Source organism: Anopheles bellator, chromosome 2 (assembly GCF_943735745.2).
Source record: "Anopheles bellator chromosome 2, idAnoBellAS_SP24_06.2, whole genome shotgun sequence".
NCBI classification, from domain to species: domain Eukaryota; kingdom Metazoa; phylum Arthropoda; class Insecta; order Diptera; family Culicidae; genus Anopheles; species Anopheles bellator.
In genome coordinates this window covers 78,597,207-78,614,538 of record NC_071286.1, presented here as the reverse complement: position 1 = coordinate 78,614,538, position 17,332 = coordinate 78,597,207, and the positions used below count along the sequence as shown (strand labels likewise).

General features: G+C 47.0%; 2 protein-coding genes across 3 annotated transcripts in view; one reads left to right on the top strand and one right to left on the bottom strand.

Annotated features, from left to right (window-relative positions):
* The first annotated feature begins 106 nt into the window (after positions 1-106).
* Positions 107-12,960, top strand: LOC131211716 (mothers against decapentaplegic homolog 3). The gene is made up of 7 exons (XM_058205300.1): positions 107-1,153; positions 8,806-8,899; positions 8,966-9,246; positions 9,323-9,621; positions 10,096-10,273; positions 10,357-10,707; positions 10,773-12,960. Exons 1-7 carry the CDS (start codon positions 954-956, stop codon positions 10,894-10,896), a joined length of 1,527 nt encoding a protein of 508 aa, XP_058061283.1. The 5' UTR covers positions 107-953; the 3' UTR covers positions 10,897-12,960.
* Positions 12,961-13,114: 154 nt separating this feature from the next.
* Positions 13,115-17,332, bottom strand: part of LOC131208714 (anoctamin-10) — a 9,515-nt gene continuing 5,297 nt past the window's right edge. Inside the window, exons 2-7 of one of the 2 annotated variants that reach the window (XM_058201543.1) lie at positions 16,877-17,059; positions 15,946-16,342; positions 14,681-15,878; positions 14,230-14,609; positions 13,996-14,170; positions 13,115-13,309 (exon numbers count right to left, since the gene is read on the bottom strand). In XM_058201543.1, the coding sequence (XP_058057526.1) occupies positions 13,235-13,309; positions 13,996-14,170; positions 14,230-14,609; positions 14,681-15,878; positions 15,946-16,342; positions 16,877-16,892 (2,241 nt within the window). In that variant the 5' untranslated portion in view covers positions 16,893-17,059 and the 3' untranslated portion in view covers positions 13,115-13,234. Of the gene's footprint in view, positions 13,848-13,995; positions 14,171-14,229; positions 14,610-14,680; positions 15,879-15,945; positions 16,343-16,876; positions 17,060-17,332 lie in introns of both variants that reach the window. The other variant, XM_058201545.1, reaches the window with a different exon arrangement.

Genomic DNA, 17,332 nt, shown 5'->3' with positions numbered 1-17,332 from the left:
GCTGACAGCCTGGCTCGGCACACCCTTCTGCGAGATACAACTTCGCAACTTTGACGTCGCAAATTGCCCACTTTTTCGTCGCTGATTTTCGTTGGTCGCGGCGGATGGTGTGCGATTGTGTCGAATGTGCGTTCGTTCGGGTTCCGGAACCGTACGTGAACCGTACGAACGACTTGAAAAACAAAACGCTGCTCAACAAGGAGCCCCAGGATCGGTGAAGGAAATCAACCCAGTCGGATTATGGGCGGGTGAGAAGGGTGGCAGACGACGGTCTTCTTCGTCGTGCCCCTCCGTCACGTATTATTCTTGCGTCTGACGTCGCGAGTGACGGCGAGAAAAAAAAACAGCAAATAAAAAGTGGTCCGGAAACCAATCCGCCGACGTTGGCTGTAAAAAATGTCGCAGAATGCTGAACCCGTGTTGTTTCCTTGTATTCGATTCTAGTGTATTCATACTTCGTATCGAAAGTAGCGCACTGCTTTTTTGAAGGAAGAGTAGCCCGATTCCTGTCGGTCCGTGGTCGGAACGAACTACGACGAAGGCTTCGGGACTAAGGACCTGCTGCTGCAACACCCAGCCTGCTGCGGACAGCAATTCTGTGTGTTAAAAATTATCAACAACCTGCCGTTCGAGCTTCCAGTTTCGACGTCGTGTTTATGGCCGGGTGATTCATTGTGATTTCCATGTCACCGCTGTGAAGAAGAAATTAAATCTGTGCGAAAGGTGACATTCATTGCGCGGTGTCCTTGGGAGAAAACAAATCGGGCGTCGCTTTTCCCCAGGTTCGTGGAAACCGGAAAAAGAGAAAGTGAAAGCCAAGGGCAGAGTGAACGGAAGAAGGAGCGTTAAGTGTGTGAATCGATCGGAGTTTTCGGGTGGCAGAAGAAAAGTAGCGGCGGCGTGTCCTCCGCAGCGGCTATCGTTAGGGCGAGCAAGTTACGACGTGCGAAAATATGTTGCCCTTCAATCCGCCGATCGTGAAGCGGCTGCTCGGCTGGCGCAAGGTGCCTTCGGATGATTCGGCCGAGGGAAAGTGGTGCGAGAAGGCGGTGAAAAGTTTGGCGAAAAAGATGAAAAAATCCAGCGCCCTGGAGGAGCTGGAACGGGCGCTGAGGACGCAAAACTCGCACACCAAGTGCATCCCGATCCCAAGGTAAGGCTTATGGAGTCCCCATTTTCCCCAACCGTAGCATCAATGCGAAACCTATCCATTTTGGTCGATTTGTATGGGACACCCGGACACGCACACTAGGCCGCAATGGAAAACAATTTCGGCGGTAATAAGCACCAACACACGCCATCGTATTGGACGTATTAGTGAGAAGTATTAGACGCGCGAGGGGACACCACAACACGGCGCGGGACGCGAGAACCTGTGGCTAAAGATCAAGGACACACGCGTAGAGCTTTTGGCCGCTGGAGAGCGAGAAGGAGAGGTGCAACGTGCGAGCGAAAAGAGTAAAGTCGTAATGGCAGCGGTCAGCCGTTGGCGGTGGTCAAGCTGATGGCCGGGTACCGTGAAAAACAAATCACCACCCGTCGCTCTCTTAAGCTTTCTATTTCATGGCAAGCGCAGTGGGAAATGGTGCGCATATTTGCGGCGCCAGACTTGATCGCGACGCATCCTAGGTTTAAATGTGCCCCAATACATCTGCCTGGCGGTTTATTTGGGAGATTTGACAACTGTGCCTTGTTTTCGTGTCCTTGGTCGGGGCACTGGCGAATAGTTTCCGTTCAAGGATTGCTACGATACTTTTCTCTGTTGATGTTGATACGCCGTTGTTGGCGTTTGAGCAATGACGCAGTTGTGTCTACTTTACTTCCATCTTCGAGAGTGTTCGGGTTAAGATCTACCGTTTCGGCACTGAACCACCCTTGAGAGTATTTGTGTGAAGAGTTTTTTCAATCCAACTCGACCCTTCTCGGGTTCGGTTGTACTTCAACATTGGAGCTGTGTTGTTGAGTTGAGTAGGAACAAATGTTTATTCAAACCAACGCTAACTGTGTGGTGCTGAATGTAAAAGTCAACACAGTCATGCACGTCCATGAATTACGGAAGAGAACCGCTTATCAAGTGACGGTATCTCGGCAAATCGTCAACTGAGTTCCAGATTTTTGTAGATAAGCCGATTGAGAAACCGAATGCGCTCTCCATACGCATGGTGAAATGTCCCACTTGGTCGTTGGTCAGTTGCTTAGCAGTGATAATGTGGCTCCATCGATTTGCCACATGACGTGTAATGTAATTCAACGAGATCGGGAGGTTTATTATAAAATCCCTCTTCAGCTCCCAAAAGGACCAGGCGTCTCCATTGGCTGCTGCGTGTCCTGCGCGAGATTGAACTGCCCAAAGGCTTGCTTGGTCCTGTAACATGGTGACATTGATTAGCGCACACTGCCGAGTCAAGCATAGCGCGTAAAAGAATGTCGAGACCCCGAATACATACAAGTACTTCGCGTCTGGGTTTTTATGCTTCTCCACGGCTACGGACGAGAATGGGACGACGGTTACGACGCGTGTCTGGACTTGGGATGTGTGGGAAGTGGGGGAAAAAATCGATCGTCATTCGTCTGGGTTTTTGTTTTGTGTTTTTTCCTGGCTCGCCGTTGTTCGTGTCGCCCTCTGAGGGGAAGTTCCTTTTTTTTCCTCCGCAACACTCTGTGCCGCGTTTCCTGGTGGCGACGGCATTAGATGCAATTTTGCCCAAGCTGAAGCTTCTCGGAACAAATACACACGCATACACTCGGACCGCCAATTCATGCACCATCAGACAGCGTTGGGAGAGAGGTTGGGTTCACCGCAGCCAGCCGGCGGCGGCCGACGCAGCAGCGACAAGGTCAACAACATTTCCATTCGCGCGCCCGTCGCCGGAACTGCTGTGCTGTCTGGCGAAATATAGTTAGAAGGACTGGAAGTGCGCGCGCGTGTGTGTTTTGCGTAGGATAGAAAGAGAGCGTGTCGCATATCGACGGATTCCGTGCGCATACGCGCAGCACCGTTTTGGCTTGACGTGAAAGTCTCTTGTGGTGGTCGTGTGACAGCCGGGCACGCCAAAGCCTAGCCAGACGACTGGCAAGGAAGTAAGGAAATGATCTAATCGGTTTTACGAGAAGACAGCACGACGGGTAGTCCGGCGGCGGGCGATTTCAGCGGCAGACAGAAGTAAACAAACACGGACAGCGTGCAGGTAAACGGGTTCCCCCCCCTTTCCGGTTCCGTTTCTGTTCCTTCGCTTATATGAATCCTGCAAACAACAAATTAGTGGCAAACATTGTAGAAGACAAAACAAAACTTTACCATCCTTCAGTGTTTGCTTCGTGGTGAAAGTATCTCTCAGTGCAAAATGCCTAAAGTATATAATTAAAATCTAAAATTAGAAAAGCGATGAAGTTAGTAGGAAGGAATCAAGCCCCACGGGAGAAGAGTTCCGCGGTGGTTTGGTCCCGCTCTAGAGTGTCATTCACCTACGCAGGAAAGTGAGCGTTAAGGCGGCGACATCGGACATCGGTGGCCTGTGTGTGGGTAGGCATTAGCTTGCGTGCAGAGGCGTAGTATTGGGCCGTGGCAGTGGCCATGTGTTTGTGATTTATTGGGCGGCATAACCAATAACAACACACAGCCCCAAAGGAGCTGGAGCTGGCCGAATACCCGCAGTGCTAAGTACTCGTCGCCCGAAACCCACTCACATCATCAAAAGCGCATGCATCCGGACAGAGTTCCTGCCGGGTGCAGCGTTTTACGACGTCAGGTGCGTACGAGTAGACGGTGCGCGCGTATGTGTGCGTGCTTGTCGCCAGGAGTGGAGAGCACACAGTTGAGGAGTGACCAGTGACGCATCGCATGGCGGCGTGCATTATGCAAGTATGCTTTATGCGAATCGAACAGAGTGTGTGCAGATGAGATATGGAGTGGCAGGCCATGAAATTTGCATAGAAATGGATTTTGTATCCTGTCCTGTTTCTCTCCGCCTCATACCTAGGGTCGTTTTCTTTTCCACGATGTCTTATCCCTTTCTACCGTTTATTGTTGTTTATAAACTTTCATATTTGCCATGAATTTTGCATGTTTTGCTGCTTCTAACACTACTTTTGTCGCTGAAATGCGGCTCTGTGTCGCACACATGTACGTCACGCGTGTGTTTGTGTGTTCCCAAAAGGGGAAGTTGCTAATTTGGCAAAACTTTTTTTCGCTGTTGTGTTCTGGTTTTTGCTGGGAGTTGCTTACAACTTATTCTCTCTCTTTCTCTGTTTCTCTCAATTATCAGCCACGCTCACACTCGCTATGCGTGGAGGTTGTTATTTTAGTTGATTGTTCATTTTCGTTTCACTTCACAACGCCTGGTGGATGATTTGGGGTTTCCGTGGTTTACCTTTTTATTCATCAGTTCCATCTTCATCGTCTTTCTGGTTGGATTTGCGCAGCTTGCCATTACGCAAAATGGAGCTCCACTTACGTTTTGCGAAAAGTGAAACAATTTACATAGCATTTAGCATTGTGAACACATAAAGTATCGGTTTCCTCCGAACGCGCTGCTAAACGCTTCTTAGTGGGGATCTTTTCGTTGTCGGAAAATAAACATAATGTTTATGTGAAGCAACGAAGCGGAGCATTATATTATTTCATTGTTGAACTGAACAAACGGAATTGCTTAGAATTTGAACGTTTTTTCTACATGCACAGCATTCCTAGTTGACTATTGCGTGCGTACGTGCTTTAGTTATGATCATGAGAAAAGGAAAACGAACCAATTAATTTACCTGTTCCCGTTTTTATGCGCCTCAGGTAGACAGAGATGTACGGCATGGTGTAAAAAAGAAAGAACGGAACATAACAAGGAACATTGCCGAAGGAATAAAAACATGTGTTGTTTATGCTCGCGGTGCTGTATGATGTTTGAGAAATGAGACTACGAGCGTTCGGCGTCGCTTGCTTTTCTTCTTGGACTTTATTTTAGGCCTACTTTTTCTCGGACAGAGGACCTGGAAGCACACTGCTCTCCTTTTGGTATGAAGAAATGGTGGATTCGCGCTGCAACCCGCGAAGAAGGGATACTAGAACCCAGGCAGAAGACATAAAAACGGGCACGCTGGATAGCGAATGATGAAACATGGTAATCGTTGTTGCGTGCCCGTTAAAACATGCTTGTTCAAAGAAATGCACTGTGACCGGTTGCGTGCTAGTTAAAGAGAATGGAAATGAGGGAGAAACTGTTGTTTTGCATTGAAAATCGAGAGCAGCGCTCAAACGCAGAAAACGGAAACTCTTCATGCGTGAAAAGGTTTAAATATTGAACGTTTAACCGTTCGCCTTTGTATAGTTTTTTTTCTTAGCCATTAGCCAAACAGTTTGCCGTGAACTGAAGGAGACCGGTGGGATCGAAACATATTAATCGGAAAAACTTCCCCCAAAAGCAAGTGCAAAGCGGCGGCACCGAACTTTCCCTTTTAAAGAATACGCATTTTTGCTCCACTTCTCTCTCTGACACAAACACATACATACAAACAACCCTGGTTCCCCCGGCTGGACGCGGTAGGTCATCCGCGCCCGTTCGACCGAGGGGTTGTTTTGCATTCTCTTTCTAACGCTCTAGTTCGCTTTCGCACACTCTTTCGGCTCCGTTTGGCATCATCCTTTTTGTCTGCCTTTTGGTGGCCGTCCTTTTCTCGCGCACACTCCCCACACTGGGTCGGAAATGCTTGTGCGGCCCCCGTCGCGGGGAGCGGGATCCCTTGCCGCGGGGCAGAAACGCAGCAACCCGTGGCGACGATGATGGTGGAATAGTTGGCCGGGAAGTCGGCATGCTCGTAGGAAGCAGTTTCGCTTCGGATGTTCATCCGCACGGACACGCCAACGTTCCTCCGGTGTGTTGTGTCATTTTGGCGGAGGCGCCGGCCGGGTTAGCGAAATTCTCGCGGAGTGCAGCACCTGAGAGTGACCGAAAACGGCAATCCGCGGCCGGCGCGGCCATTTCTTTCGCTCTACGGTGGCGCCGCGCTCCGGCATTGCGTTGCGGAAATTCGCGCGGCAGGAGTTCTCCATTTCTGTCACGCGCCCGTCCAGACATAGCGCGACGGTTGAGTGCGAGACGGACCGAAAGAGCACGCTCTGCTTGTGTATGGTGTGGACGAATTTGTTTTATCCATTTTTGCGGTGACCGGCCCCGGGGAGAACCTCTACCGATTGTGTTGATTGTTGTGCAATTGTGACGGAGACGAGTGGGAAACACCGGAGGAAGATACATCCAGCAGCGCGCGGGGTAAAAGGTACGAAGACATCGTGATGACGAAACGGCGGATAGCGGATGTAAGAAAATTCTGGCGTCGTCTGAAGGCGGCCGTGGGTCAGGACCGTCGCCTACTTTCGTCGCAATATTGCTCCTTGCTGTGCTCATAGAATTTTAATTTATTTCCCGTGCGAATCCAAAGTGAACCTACGAGTGATTCATTGCATCTGATAAGCTGCCCAATTACAGCTAACAACTAGCATACAGCCAGGCACGATTTACACAACAAAGGTAGAAAAACACGTTCGTTTCGGTAGCTTGTGTAGTTCTGGATGTTGACCCCCCGGGTGTACCTGTGATTAAAGTTTAATCCGCGCACAGCACGCATGGGGACAGCGTGGAGTTTGTGTCTGAGAAAGGATATCATTCGCCCGATTGTATCATCAGACAACAGTGAGTGCATTCCGCTCCGCGTCGACTTTTATGCTAATCGTCCTCAGCTAGCCGCGTGCAAGTGTATTTGTTGAGAGTGAAAGAAAGAGAAAGATAGAATGGGGGCTGCAAAAAGGAAGGAACAGATAAACATGAACAATTTAGCAAATGACAACACTCGCGAATTTGTGCAGCAACGACCGGTAAAGTGCAACAAAATACGACCCTTCGCTGCAGGAAACGCGTCAAAGAGCCGTGTCGCGTTGGGTTAGTGTAAATTGCCATTGGCTAACACGTGCGACAAGCCCACGAGAAGGAAACGGAAGTTGCTGTGCGCCACCGTGTTTAGTTGTAAAATATAGGCGCATTTAGCGGAAGGATTTTTTTCACTCTTCGTGTCATAGGCTCTTGAATGGTTGGTTGTAGAGTTGTAACAAGGCAGACCGATAAGGATATTGTTTTCCCTGGGTGCAATATGTCGTGTGGATGAAAACTGGCCATTCATAAGATGGGTAATTTCTCCGGAACTTCCTTCCGCACCAAACAGTTGACGCTAAACTCTCTTCGATACTTAGTTTAGTGGTGTAAAAAAAACAAAAAATCAACTTGTGCAAGTGCAATGAGTGATATTTTATCGTTTGTATGATTTGCTGGATTGATTCCATCGCTCGGATGCCGCTCACTCTATGCGTGTCTAATGGTCTTGTTAACCTGTTCCAGAGGGCGTCCATTTGGGGCTATTTACATCGATTTCACTGCCAACAAAGTGTTACTACCCACGTGCACCAAAGCGGGGGGCTCATCATGCGTCGTCGGTCTGGCTGATCATTGCTTGCAAGCCAGTGCATGCTTCGATTGTGTTAAAGAAAAGCACCAACTCACTTGGCTGCTCCTTGGCTCTCGGCAGCCCGACCGGCATTCTCATAAACCGATGAACCGGTGTGCGATTCGCGTGGGCATTAGTGCCATTCGTTGTGAATCCATCGATAAAGGAAAAAAGTGCGAAAATGGTTACAAAACATGTGAATGTGGTTTCTGTCCGAGAGTATTTAAGAGAAAGAACGAGAAAGCAATGGCACGATTCATGGAATACGTCCAAATGCGTAGGCCACCCGTGTTCCATGGCTTGCGTGAGGTGGCGAGGTCCACAAGGTTCCACCATTGCATCAGCGTCTAATGACCTCAACCCCCATGAGTATGCTAAATTAGCGATGTCGCGTGTGTTTGTCTTGGCTGTTTTCGCAACTGTCCACCAGAAGAGGGAAGTGTGTGGAATGAGTACACAACTTGTGTAAAAATCCTGTATCGTAATTTGTTAAAGTGTACCCATATTACTTCAGGGATAAACGATATTTATCAATGTTGTCACCTTGGTAGGCTTTGCTTCAAATAACAATAGGTTCCAGTGTAATCAACAGAATTATGAAACCGTGTGTCCCTATTGCGAACTCGTAACAACTCATTATAATATATTGCAACCGTGATGTTTGTTAAGAGTACCGTCCCGTTGCATTGAAGGAAAAGAAATTAACAAAATAAACACGTTAAGAAACAATATACATGGAGAGAGGGTTCTGAAAGTGGCAGGGCACGGCTCACGCGCGATAAAAGCCCGGTGACTGGTAATTAATTTTGTACAAACAAACCATTCGGCGGCATCCCTTCTCCGAGCAATCCTGCCCCTCCTGGCTGGCCATTTTGAGGTAAATTCGAGTGCCAGGAATGAATAAAAAACACACATACCAGGATCTTGTGATGTGTAATGCATTTTCTGTTGCTTCTCGGTACGCGGCAACATTTCATTCATCATCTTTGCGCGTTTCACGCAACCGGTACATGCCCTTTGCCGGGCCAGCGCCTGTGTATGCTTTTTGCGGTTGATGGGCTGTGATTGATGACTTAATCGTGGTGTGTTTATGGAACCTGATTTGTTCGCGAAACCTTCATGTTTTCGATCACGGCCAGCATTCCGAGGGAGGAAAAAAGGCACTAAAATATGAATAATGTATGCATAATTACGAAAAAAAACTTCATGGATATTAATGGAGCAGTGTGGTTGACATATTGTTTTTTGCAATACTTTTGCCTCCTCCTGGATGTATGATTGGAAAAAGGTTACCATTTTCTCACATACAATCTCTTTTTACAGAAACCGCCCAGCGAATGGTGAAAATGGAGTTGCGCTAAGGAAAGGTCTACCACACGTTATATATTGTCGCCTGTGGCGCTGGCCTGACCTACAGGTATTTAGTGCAAAGTAAAGTCAGTCAATACATCCACGAGTTAACCACTATATTTCGCCTTTACAGAGCCAGGCAGAACTGAAAGCACTCGACATATGCGAGTACGCATTTCATTTGAAAAAGGACGAAGTGTGCATCAATCCATATCACTATACGCGCATCGATACGCAACATCAGCAGCACCTGCAACAGCAAGCCCAGCAACAGCAGCAGGCTCAAAATCAGCAGCCGCTCACGATCCTGGTGCCGAAGAACCTCACCAATCTGACGGGCGAGAATTCCGTTACCTACACGCTGGACGACCTTAGCAATACCGTTCCAGTGAACATACAGTACAACGCATTAAAGTATGACTACCATCAGGATCCCCAGTACGAAGTTCGTTCCATTTCACTAACGCAACCACTGTTCAATTTCCTTTAGCGATAACTATGTAACCAGTCCGCAATCGCAGCAAGTATCAACTCAGCAGCTACATCAGCAACTACAGCAACAGCAGCAGAACCAACAGCTACAGCAACAGCAGCAACAACAGCAGCAACAACAACAACTTTCCTCCGCACCTTGCTACATGGAGGCGACACTCGGTCAGCAGATACCGACCAACACGACGATTATGGATTCGGTCAGCGTCGGAGTCGGGAACATACCGAACACCGAGACGCCACCACCCGGCTACATGTCTGAAGACGGTGATCCGTTGGATCAGAATGATAATATGAGTGAGTCATTGTTGGTATCCGGCCCTTTGGTTTTTCTTGTTATCACGATATGCCGCATTGAGACGCCTTGCTACTTCGTTGATGGGGATTTCTACGGTGTGAGGGATGTGCCACTTGAAACCAATAGTGGTGGACGCAAGATTCTTAGCTTGATATCAATTTATCAAGTTGTAAATTAAAAAACGACTTTTGAGATGCTTATGAAACTCGCTTGATAATAGTAAAATACAATTTTCCATATGCTTTCAATTACCTAATTTATCCTTTGATAACGTTTTAAAACTGAATCACTTTTTAGGTTTGTCATATGAACATTGAATTGTAAGACATTATCACGGTGACGTCCAACGTACATTTATCATACACTTTTGCATCCAAGAAATTGATGTTGCGTTCTAGAAGAGAGCGTCAAATGTATAGTATGCGTTTCCAACACTCAATCGCACCTGTTTTGTCCCTATTACCTATAATCAGCCGACATGTCCCCCATGTCACCGACCGAGATGGATGCCCAGCCTGTAATGTACCACGAACCGGCGTTCTGGTGCTCGATCAGCTACTACGAGCTGAACCTGCGCGTCGGGGAAACGTTCCACGCGTCACAACCCTCGATTACCGTGGACGGTTTCACCGATCCTTCCAATTCGGAACGGTAGGCTTTCCGTGATGTGCTTCGCAAGCTAGCGGCAAACATTATATAATGAACCTTCTCTTCTTACATTGTCGTTGATACAGATTCTGCCTCGGATTGCTGTCGAATGTGAATCGGAACGAGGTAGTGGAGCAGACGCGACGCCACATTGGCAAGGGCGTGCGGCTCTACTACATCGGTGGCGAGGTGTTCGCCGAGTGTTTGAGCGATTCCAGCATCTTCGTGCAGAGTCCGAATTGCAACCAACGCTATGGCTGGCATCCGGCAACGGTCTGCAAAATCCCGCCAGGTTGCAATTTGAAGATCTTCAACAACCAAGAGTTTGCCACCCTCCTGTCCCAGTCGGTTTCGCAGGGCTTCGAAGCCGTCTATCAGCTGACACGGATGTGTACCATCCGTATGTCGTTCGTGAAGGGCTGGGGAGCAGAATATCGGTAAGAAAGGGGGGGATCCGAACCGAGAAGGACTAGCCAGTAATTTGGCTTTCTTTTCGTTGCAGCCGTCAAACCGTTACCTCAACACCGTGCTGGATAGAATTGCATTTAAATGGTCCACTGCAGTGGTTGGATCGCGTCCTCACCCAGATGGGCTCGCCACGGTTGCCATGTAGCTCTATGTCCTAAAAACAATTGAGTGTGTGTTTGTTCATGTGTATGTGTGACCCCTGCAACTCATCCACGAGTGACCACAAGGGGTAGTTCTAAATACCTCTACCTCCCGACAGTTGGTTTGGTTTGCTCTGAAATGGGTGTTACGTTCCCTGAAGTTTTTGTGTTTAAATTTTATTCTCGTGATAGTCGATTCCTCCATAAATTTTCCAACATGTGGTTTGGAATGCTATTTTAGTAGAGAAAGTATCTTATATTTCATAACCCTCCTTCGTTAGCATTTCATGAGTTTTTGTTTGCTTTAACTCGTCCAAACGGTCAGTTTAATGAACTCTTGCGTCGTACGACGGTAGCATATTTCCTGGTGACAATTCGCGTGTTTTGTTTTGTACTGTTGATACTATATTATGCTAAATTATGTCCATCGCTCTAATGAGCAATGCAAAATGTCCTTTTACGAAGGACTAAAATCATTGCCATCCCACGGCACTTTGTGTGCAGATTAAGGTAATAATTGAAAGAAGGATGCCTTACCGTTTTGCACACATACTTGACCCTGTTCCTTAGTAGCATTCATCAAATGATTGTTTGTGACATTTTCGGAATCGATCCGAAAAACCCTTTTTGGAGAGCGTATCCTCGCTGAAGTGCATCTTGTTAGTCGGTTACAAATAAAAAATCGTCGTACATGTGTTATTAACTGTTTATAAAGCAATGGTTGATGATCAAGTCAAGTCCAAGAGTCGACAACAATTAAGTCTGCCCCGTGATAGGAATGTAGTGTAACGAATGTAAGCCTCCCTTTTGCGAAGAACGTCAACATTAGTATGTTGTTCGTTTCGAAAGTGTTTCTATTTTCATTGCAAGCTTCTCTCTTTTAAGTTCTCCTTGAAGTTAGTTTTCCTTTATTAAGTTCTTTACTAACATTAAAAAAACTTGTCGTAGACAGATATAAAGCCCTGTGCGACCTTTGATAGTACTAGGGCCCCGACGGTTGCAAGTATAAAAGACAGGACATACAAAATACTGAATGGGACATCAAAATCGTATGTGGAGGACGGTGGGCGAGTAGTATACAGCACTGAACATCGGTTGTATACGGGTAAAGTGAGCAGCCAACAATCGTAGTAAATGTGATTACGTTTAGCTGTTTGTCCAACTTCTTGTTGGAACCACAATCAGCTAACGAAGAAATATGAGAATGGAGGCGGATGTGTGAGATAAAAGCAAAACAAAATGAAAAAGAATTGTATTTTTGAGACGTTGTATAAAAGAGCATGAAAAAGGCAAAATTTAAAAATGTAACAATAAATTTCAGAACAATTGATGATCGGAATAACTTAGAATGTACGGTATTCTCTCAAAGAGAAAAGTGGCACAATAAAAGGAACTCTTATGGTGAGGTACGTTTCGCGATTAGTTCGGCAATGATAGTTCGAAAAAGATTTATATCGACTGTACTGTTCAGCATCTTAGTGATACTTAGAACATTCAGGGCAGTGCGCAGCAGCTCGTAGAGGACCGAAAGCGACACGTAATCCGTTTGCGTTTGTTCGATTGATTGATTTCTTTTGTTAGGTTTGGTATTGCTCTACTCCACACCGGAAGGTAATTGTCAGGAATTTACGCCAAACATTACATACACAACCAGAACAGCCTAATGGCGACGGAAGCCTCGTGGGGTTCTTGCGCTCCTTCGCCATCTTTCTTCTACTTACCCCGCTAGGTTTAAATTTATTGTGCGTGAGAAAACAGTAGACTTTAAATGATTAGTGACGAGACGCGCAGTGCGACAGCTAACGATAATCGATAACGGTTTGCAATCTGCAGGACGGTGTTTCGTCGTTTGTTAGTATGTATTTTTTATTTTGTTTTACTTTTCCCAATCGTTAGGTTGAGTGAATTGTGAATGAAAAGTAGAGGAAGGCGCTGCCGGGTTAAGCGGACAGATCGAGAAAGAGAGTGAAAATAAACGGTAGAAAGTGAAATGGAGAGAAGCAGTACGATGATCGCAAACAAAGAAGATGGAGAACGATCATAAGGTCACTTGCTGAAGAAATAAACTTGGAGTAATAATAAAAGTAGACAAGAAATGTCGAAACTTTGTCGAACCACATGAAGCAACGAATACTGATATCCGAATCCATGAATGTTTATATAATTTGGGTAAGCGATGGAACACACAACTCTTGTTTTCTATTCATTGGTAACAATTTATTTTCATTATCCATGCTACAATTTTAAAGGCATTTCTTGGTATTTTATCTTCAACAGATTCATTTCAAGATTCAGTAAAACAAAAGATCACGACCAAAGCACGCAAAGAGAAGATCACTTTTTGCCATTCATTTGGTCAGTTGAGCATCGAATGCGTATCATAGACGCTGCGAAACCGACGGAACAGTACATTACGAGATCGCTGCGCATTCTGTAAGTAACCAACGAGCAGTTAACAATAATTGGTCACGCATGGGCGCAACGTTTTCAGATCAATTGTCAGTCTCAAAACGTCGAACACATTCAGTTCTTTTGCTGAGCATTAGTGTAGCACGTTAAGCCATTTGCCTTAAGCCTTTCCTTTTACATTTCAAAGGTGTTTAATCTAGCTTTTTGTATATCAATAGCAAAACAGTTTAGATAAAGTGGTTAAGTAAAAGTCACACAAAACTCGGTTAGTAAAAATTAAGGCTTTTGTACGGTTTTCGGCGAAGCTCGTTGTCGATTGTGGACATGCGTTTCGCATTTCAAATGATTGAATGGCTAAATATGGCATAGTCGGTTATTTCGGGTAACTTTGGGTAACTTGGGTCAGTTTGGCTTCTAGCATGGGCCACCGTGTGACTGTCGCCGTAGTAGTGGGTATTTGTGTGCCGTTCGGCGCCTGAGGCATTTTCGGTTGTGCGATCGCAAAATTGACAGAGTGAAGGAGAATGTGTAATTGTGTCGCTTTGTGTTTATCGCTACTCCTACAAATTAAAAAGAAAAAAACGAAACAACTTGTACGTTAGTTTGCTAAAGGAACTGTTATTGGGACTATTCAGGAGCTTTTGCGATGTCCGAAGAATCATGTTATCCTGCAAACGGAAACATACAACAAAGCGCCTGATATCATACCTCACGTTTGAGTGCCTGCCGGGAGTCATGTTCCGCTTTTGCCAGCGCCACCCGTACCCAGTGGGGTGTGTCCGGAATCGCTTTATAAATGAACCACGTCATCCCGAGCAAAACGTGCTCGATAATGAGGAAGGTAAGTGTGTACGCTTCGCGGCTCATTCCGGCGCCAAGCTCTCTGAAACGGGTTAATATTTTTTTTAGGAAAACAAACACAAAGATTGGGTCCCCACCTACCTCATCTGTGGCGAAAGATAAAGAATGCCGCAGTTGGTTAAAATGGAGACGATGGCCAACGTTTCGAACGCCAGCCGCCATGCACCGATGTTTTTCGTTCGGCGTGCGAAGGGCCGCTTAAAGAAGCTGCACAGCTTGTATGCATCGAGTCGTATTTCGATTACGTTGTTGAGAAGGGCCCAGAAAGCGGTTAGCGGAGCGACGGAGGAAAATAGCACCACGTAACCGAACTGAATGTACAATTCCAGGTAGTCGTCGTAGGTATTGTACTCCTCCAGAATCGTTTCCTTGCGCGTCTGAAGCACCCGTGGATCGTCCTCCGATAGCGATAGAATGCCCAGTTCCTCGTGTGCGTCGTGTGCTTCCTTCAGCTTGTCGTACTGCAATCGACATGAAGTAAGTGAATTGCCTTAGCTGGATCATCCATCGTGTCTGACTGAGCTACACCAACCTTCGAGGTGACAAACATCCGAACGATCTTCAGTCCAACTTTTTTCTTCAGATAGGGATAGAGGTTTTCGAACACATTCTGCAAGAACTGCAGCACGATTAGCTGCATCATGAGCTGTGTCTTGAGCATCCGCATGTCCTGCAGCACGAACGCGATGTAGAATAGACAGAGAAAGTTATTGACGAACTCGAGGACAATTAACTTGTTTACACGATGACGTTCGTATTGGCTCTGGGTGCGATGGTTTTCGCGATCGGTCAGTAGTGTGGCCAAACGATCGTACGCGAGCGTTGATAGCGCAATGTAAATCGCGTTCACCACCGACGGCAAATAGAGTATGTACGCATCCGGTCCAAACTGCTCGGCCAGATACGCTTCTACGTAAAACTGAAAGATGGTCACGAACCCAGCGATCGCCATGCACAGACCGATAATCGGAGCAGTTACGCAATACATTTGGGCGTAGGTTTTCCACTTCGGATAGTGCGGTGTCCACTTGCCGGTGATGGGATCGCGCGCCAGCTTTCCATAGTACCCTACGCGTGGCTCATCCAGATTGGTCATCGTGATTGTGCCCCAGCGGTACGCGTGAGACGAGCTTTTGCGCTTCCACAACTCGAGAAACACCTTCATCCAGACGACATAGAACACGCAGAAGAACGGGACGGTTTCCGTTTCCTCCGAGAGGCCAAGCTGCAGAAAGCCGAGCACGGTCGGTACGGCCAAGGCGTAAGTGTAGAAGCCTAGAAAGGAGAAGTACATTCCGACACTCTCGCCAAAGTAGTCCCGAATTTCGTCGATCGGCTGCGGTGCGGTCGGTTTCGTCCAGCGGTGACGCAGCTCCTTCAGCCTCCGCTTGTCGTGCAGCGAGTAGAGGGACGTAATTAGTTCGGCACTTTGTGCCGCCTGCACGATCGATTGGCCATGGTAGAGAATGATTTTGGTACCAGGGATCCTATGTTCATCATCCGCCGCACGGATCGATTCGAGTGCATACTTGATGATAATCTGGCGATCGGCGGGAGTGAGGATGTCCTCCAGCGACATGCTTTCATCGCAAAAGAACTCATCCAGACAGGCCACGTTGAAGTTGCGTATGATGCCGGTTTTGGTGCGCTTCATGAACCCCATGTCGTCGGCAATCTCCAGTAGCTTAGTGGCCGACGCGGAGATATGAAAAATGATCGACTGACTGTCCCTAGGTGTACAAGGGAAGGTGCATAATTAGTAACCAGGAAAATCTTCTCTCGCAGATCGTCTCTTACTTGCTGAGCGGTTCCTTGCGTATGATCAGTTCCATTCCACCATCAACCCGTCGTTCACGCATCTTCTCCACAATCCACTGGATCGCCTCCGTTGAGGCACTTTCGCCAAACTCCATCACCATCAGACTCTCGCCGAATGGCGCGTCCTTCTCCGAGGTTGCGGTTTTTGACTGAACGAACAAAGGTTGCGTTTTCTTTGAAGTGTTGAATCGAACGCTTCCTCCTTTCCGTCGTTGGCGCAGATCGCTCAGTTTTTCCTGCTCCATTTGTTCCAGCATGTCGAGTTGCGATTTGCGCTGGCGAAGTGAGGGAATTGTGGGCCGTTTCGTGAGGCCAATCTCTTCCACCAGCTCTTCCTCGTCGTTCTCGGCGAAGCGAAGGTTGGGAATGAAACTCTCTTCGCAAGGGAGAAATTAAAGAAAAATATAAAAGCGTGGGAAGTTATTTTTTTCATTAAGCGGTGTGTGGCGAAGAATTGGTGTCTATCGATCGTGCTTGAGTTTTGCCACTCTAAATCGTGCTAAGGGTTCACGAGGCGGTGTATAGGAATGTTGTTGTGAAATGTGGATTATTCCACAGGAAACGGAAGCACACAGGTGCGCTAATCAATCACTACAAAGTTCGGTGGGTTGCACACGACGCCGTACATACTGAAACGGTCGGTACTCTTCCGTAGTAGGGAAAAATCAGAAATACTGGCCCCAGCAAACACTGGTCGCGAATGGGTCTGGTTAGTGGTCGCTGTTGAGGATGCAGCTTCCTCACGGCGCGGCTCATAAAATAGTACTTCTGGTGTCGAGCAAGCCAGAAGTCGCTGACAGAGACCTAGTATGTGTTCTGAAATTTGAAAACTTCGATGACTTGCGAGCAACGGACCGAAGGTAGCACAATTTGAACGAAACCGGGTAATCGATCACCTTGTTTTTCTTACCCTTAATATCATCCATTCGGCACCTGGTCACGGAGATTGGTTGTCGGAGAGTTGCGCGAACCACTACAGCTACGAGCGGGCTACGTGTCTCGAAGACGATCACAAGGCCAGCGAGACGACGACAACGACGGACAACTATTGCTAATTAAACGGCTCGAAGCTAGAATAAAAAAAACACACCACCTGCCGTGGGGAATTCAGAAATTAATCGAAGAAACTTGAAACGACTTGGATCGATCGGAAGCGAAGCTCATGAAGAGGGAATCTACTTCTGAGGCTGAGTCAGCTTTGATTTTTTGGTCGAGTTATAAATAATATTTCTTCTATCATCTGGTCCGCCCGGAGCGGACGGTTTGCGCACGTCTTTGAAGTGCAGTTTGCGGCGTGCATTCGAGGCCCTATTCAATTTGTTAATTCATTAATTGACACGAAACACTCAAAATAAGAGCACTACTT

Excerpts from the sequence above, each read along its gene's own strand:
- LOC131211716 (XM_058205300.1), top strand. The coding sequence starts at position 954 with ATGTTGCCCTTCAATCCGCCGATCGTGAAGCGGCTGCTCGGCTGGCGC. Across the intron at positions 1,154-8,805 it reads AAGTGCATCCCGATCCCAAG|AAACCGCCCAGCGAATGGTG; the intron begins GTAAGGCTTATG and ends CTCTTTTTACAG. Across the intron at positions 10,708-10,772 it reads GGCTGGGGAGCAGAATATCG|CCGTCAAACCGTTACCTCAA; the intron begins GTAAGAAAGGGG and ends TTTTCGTTGCAG.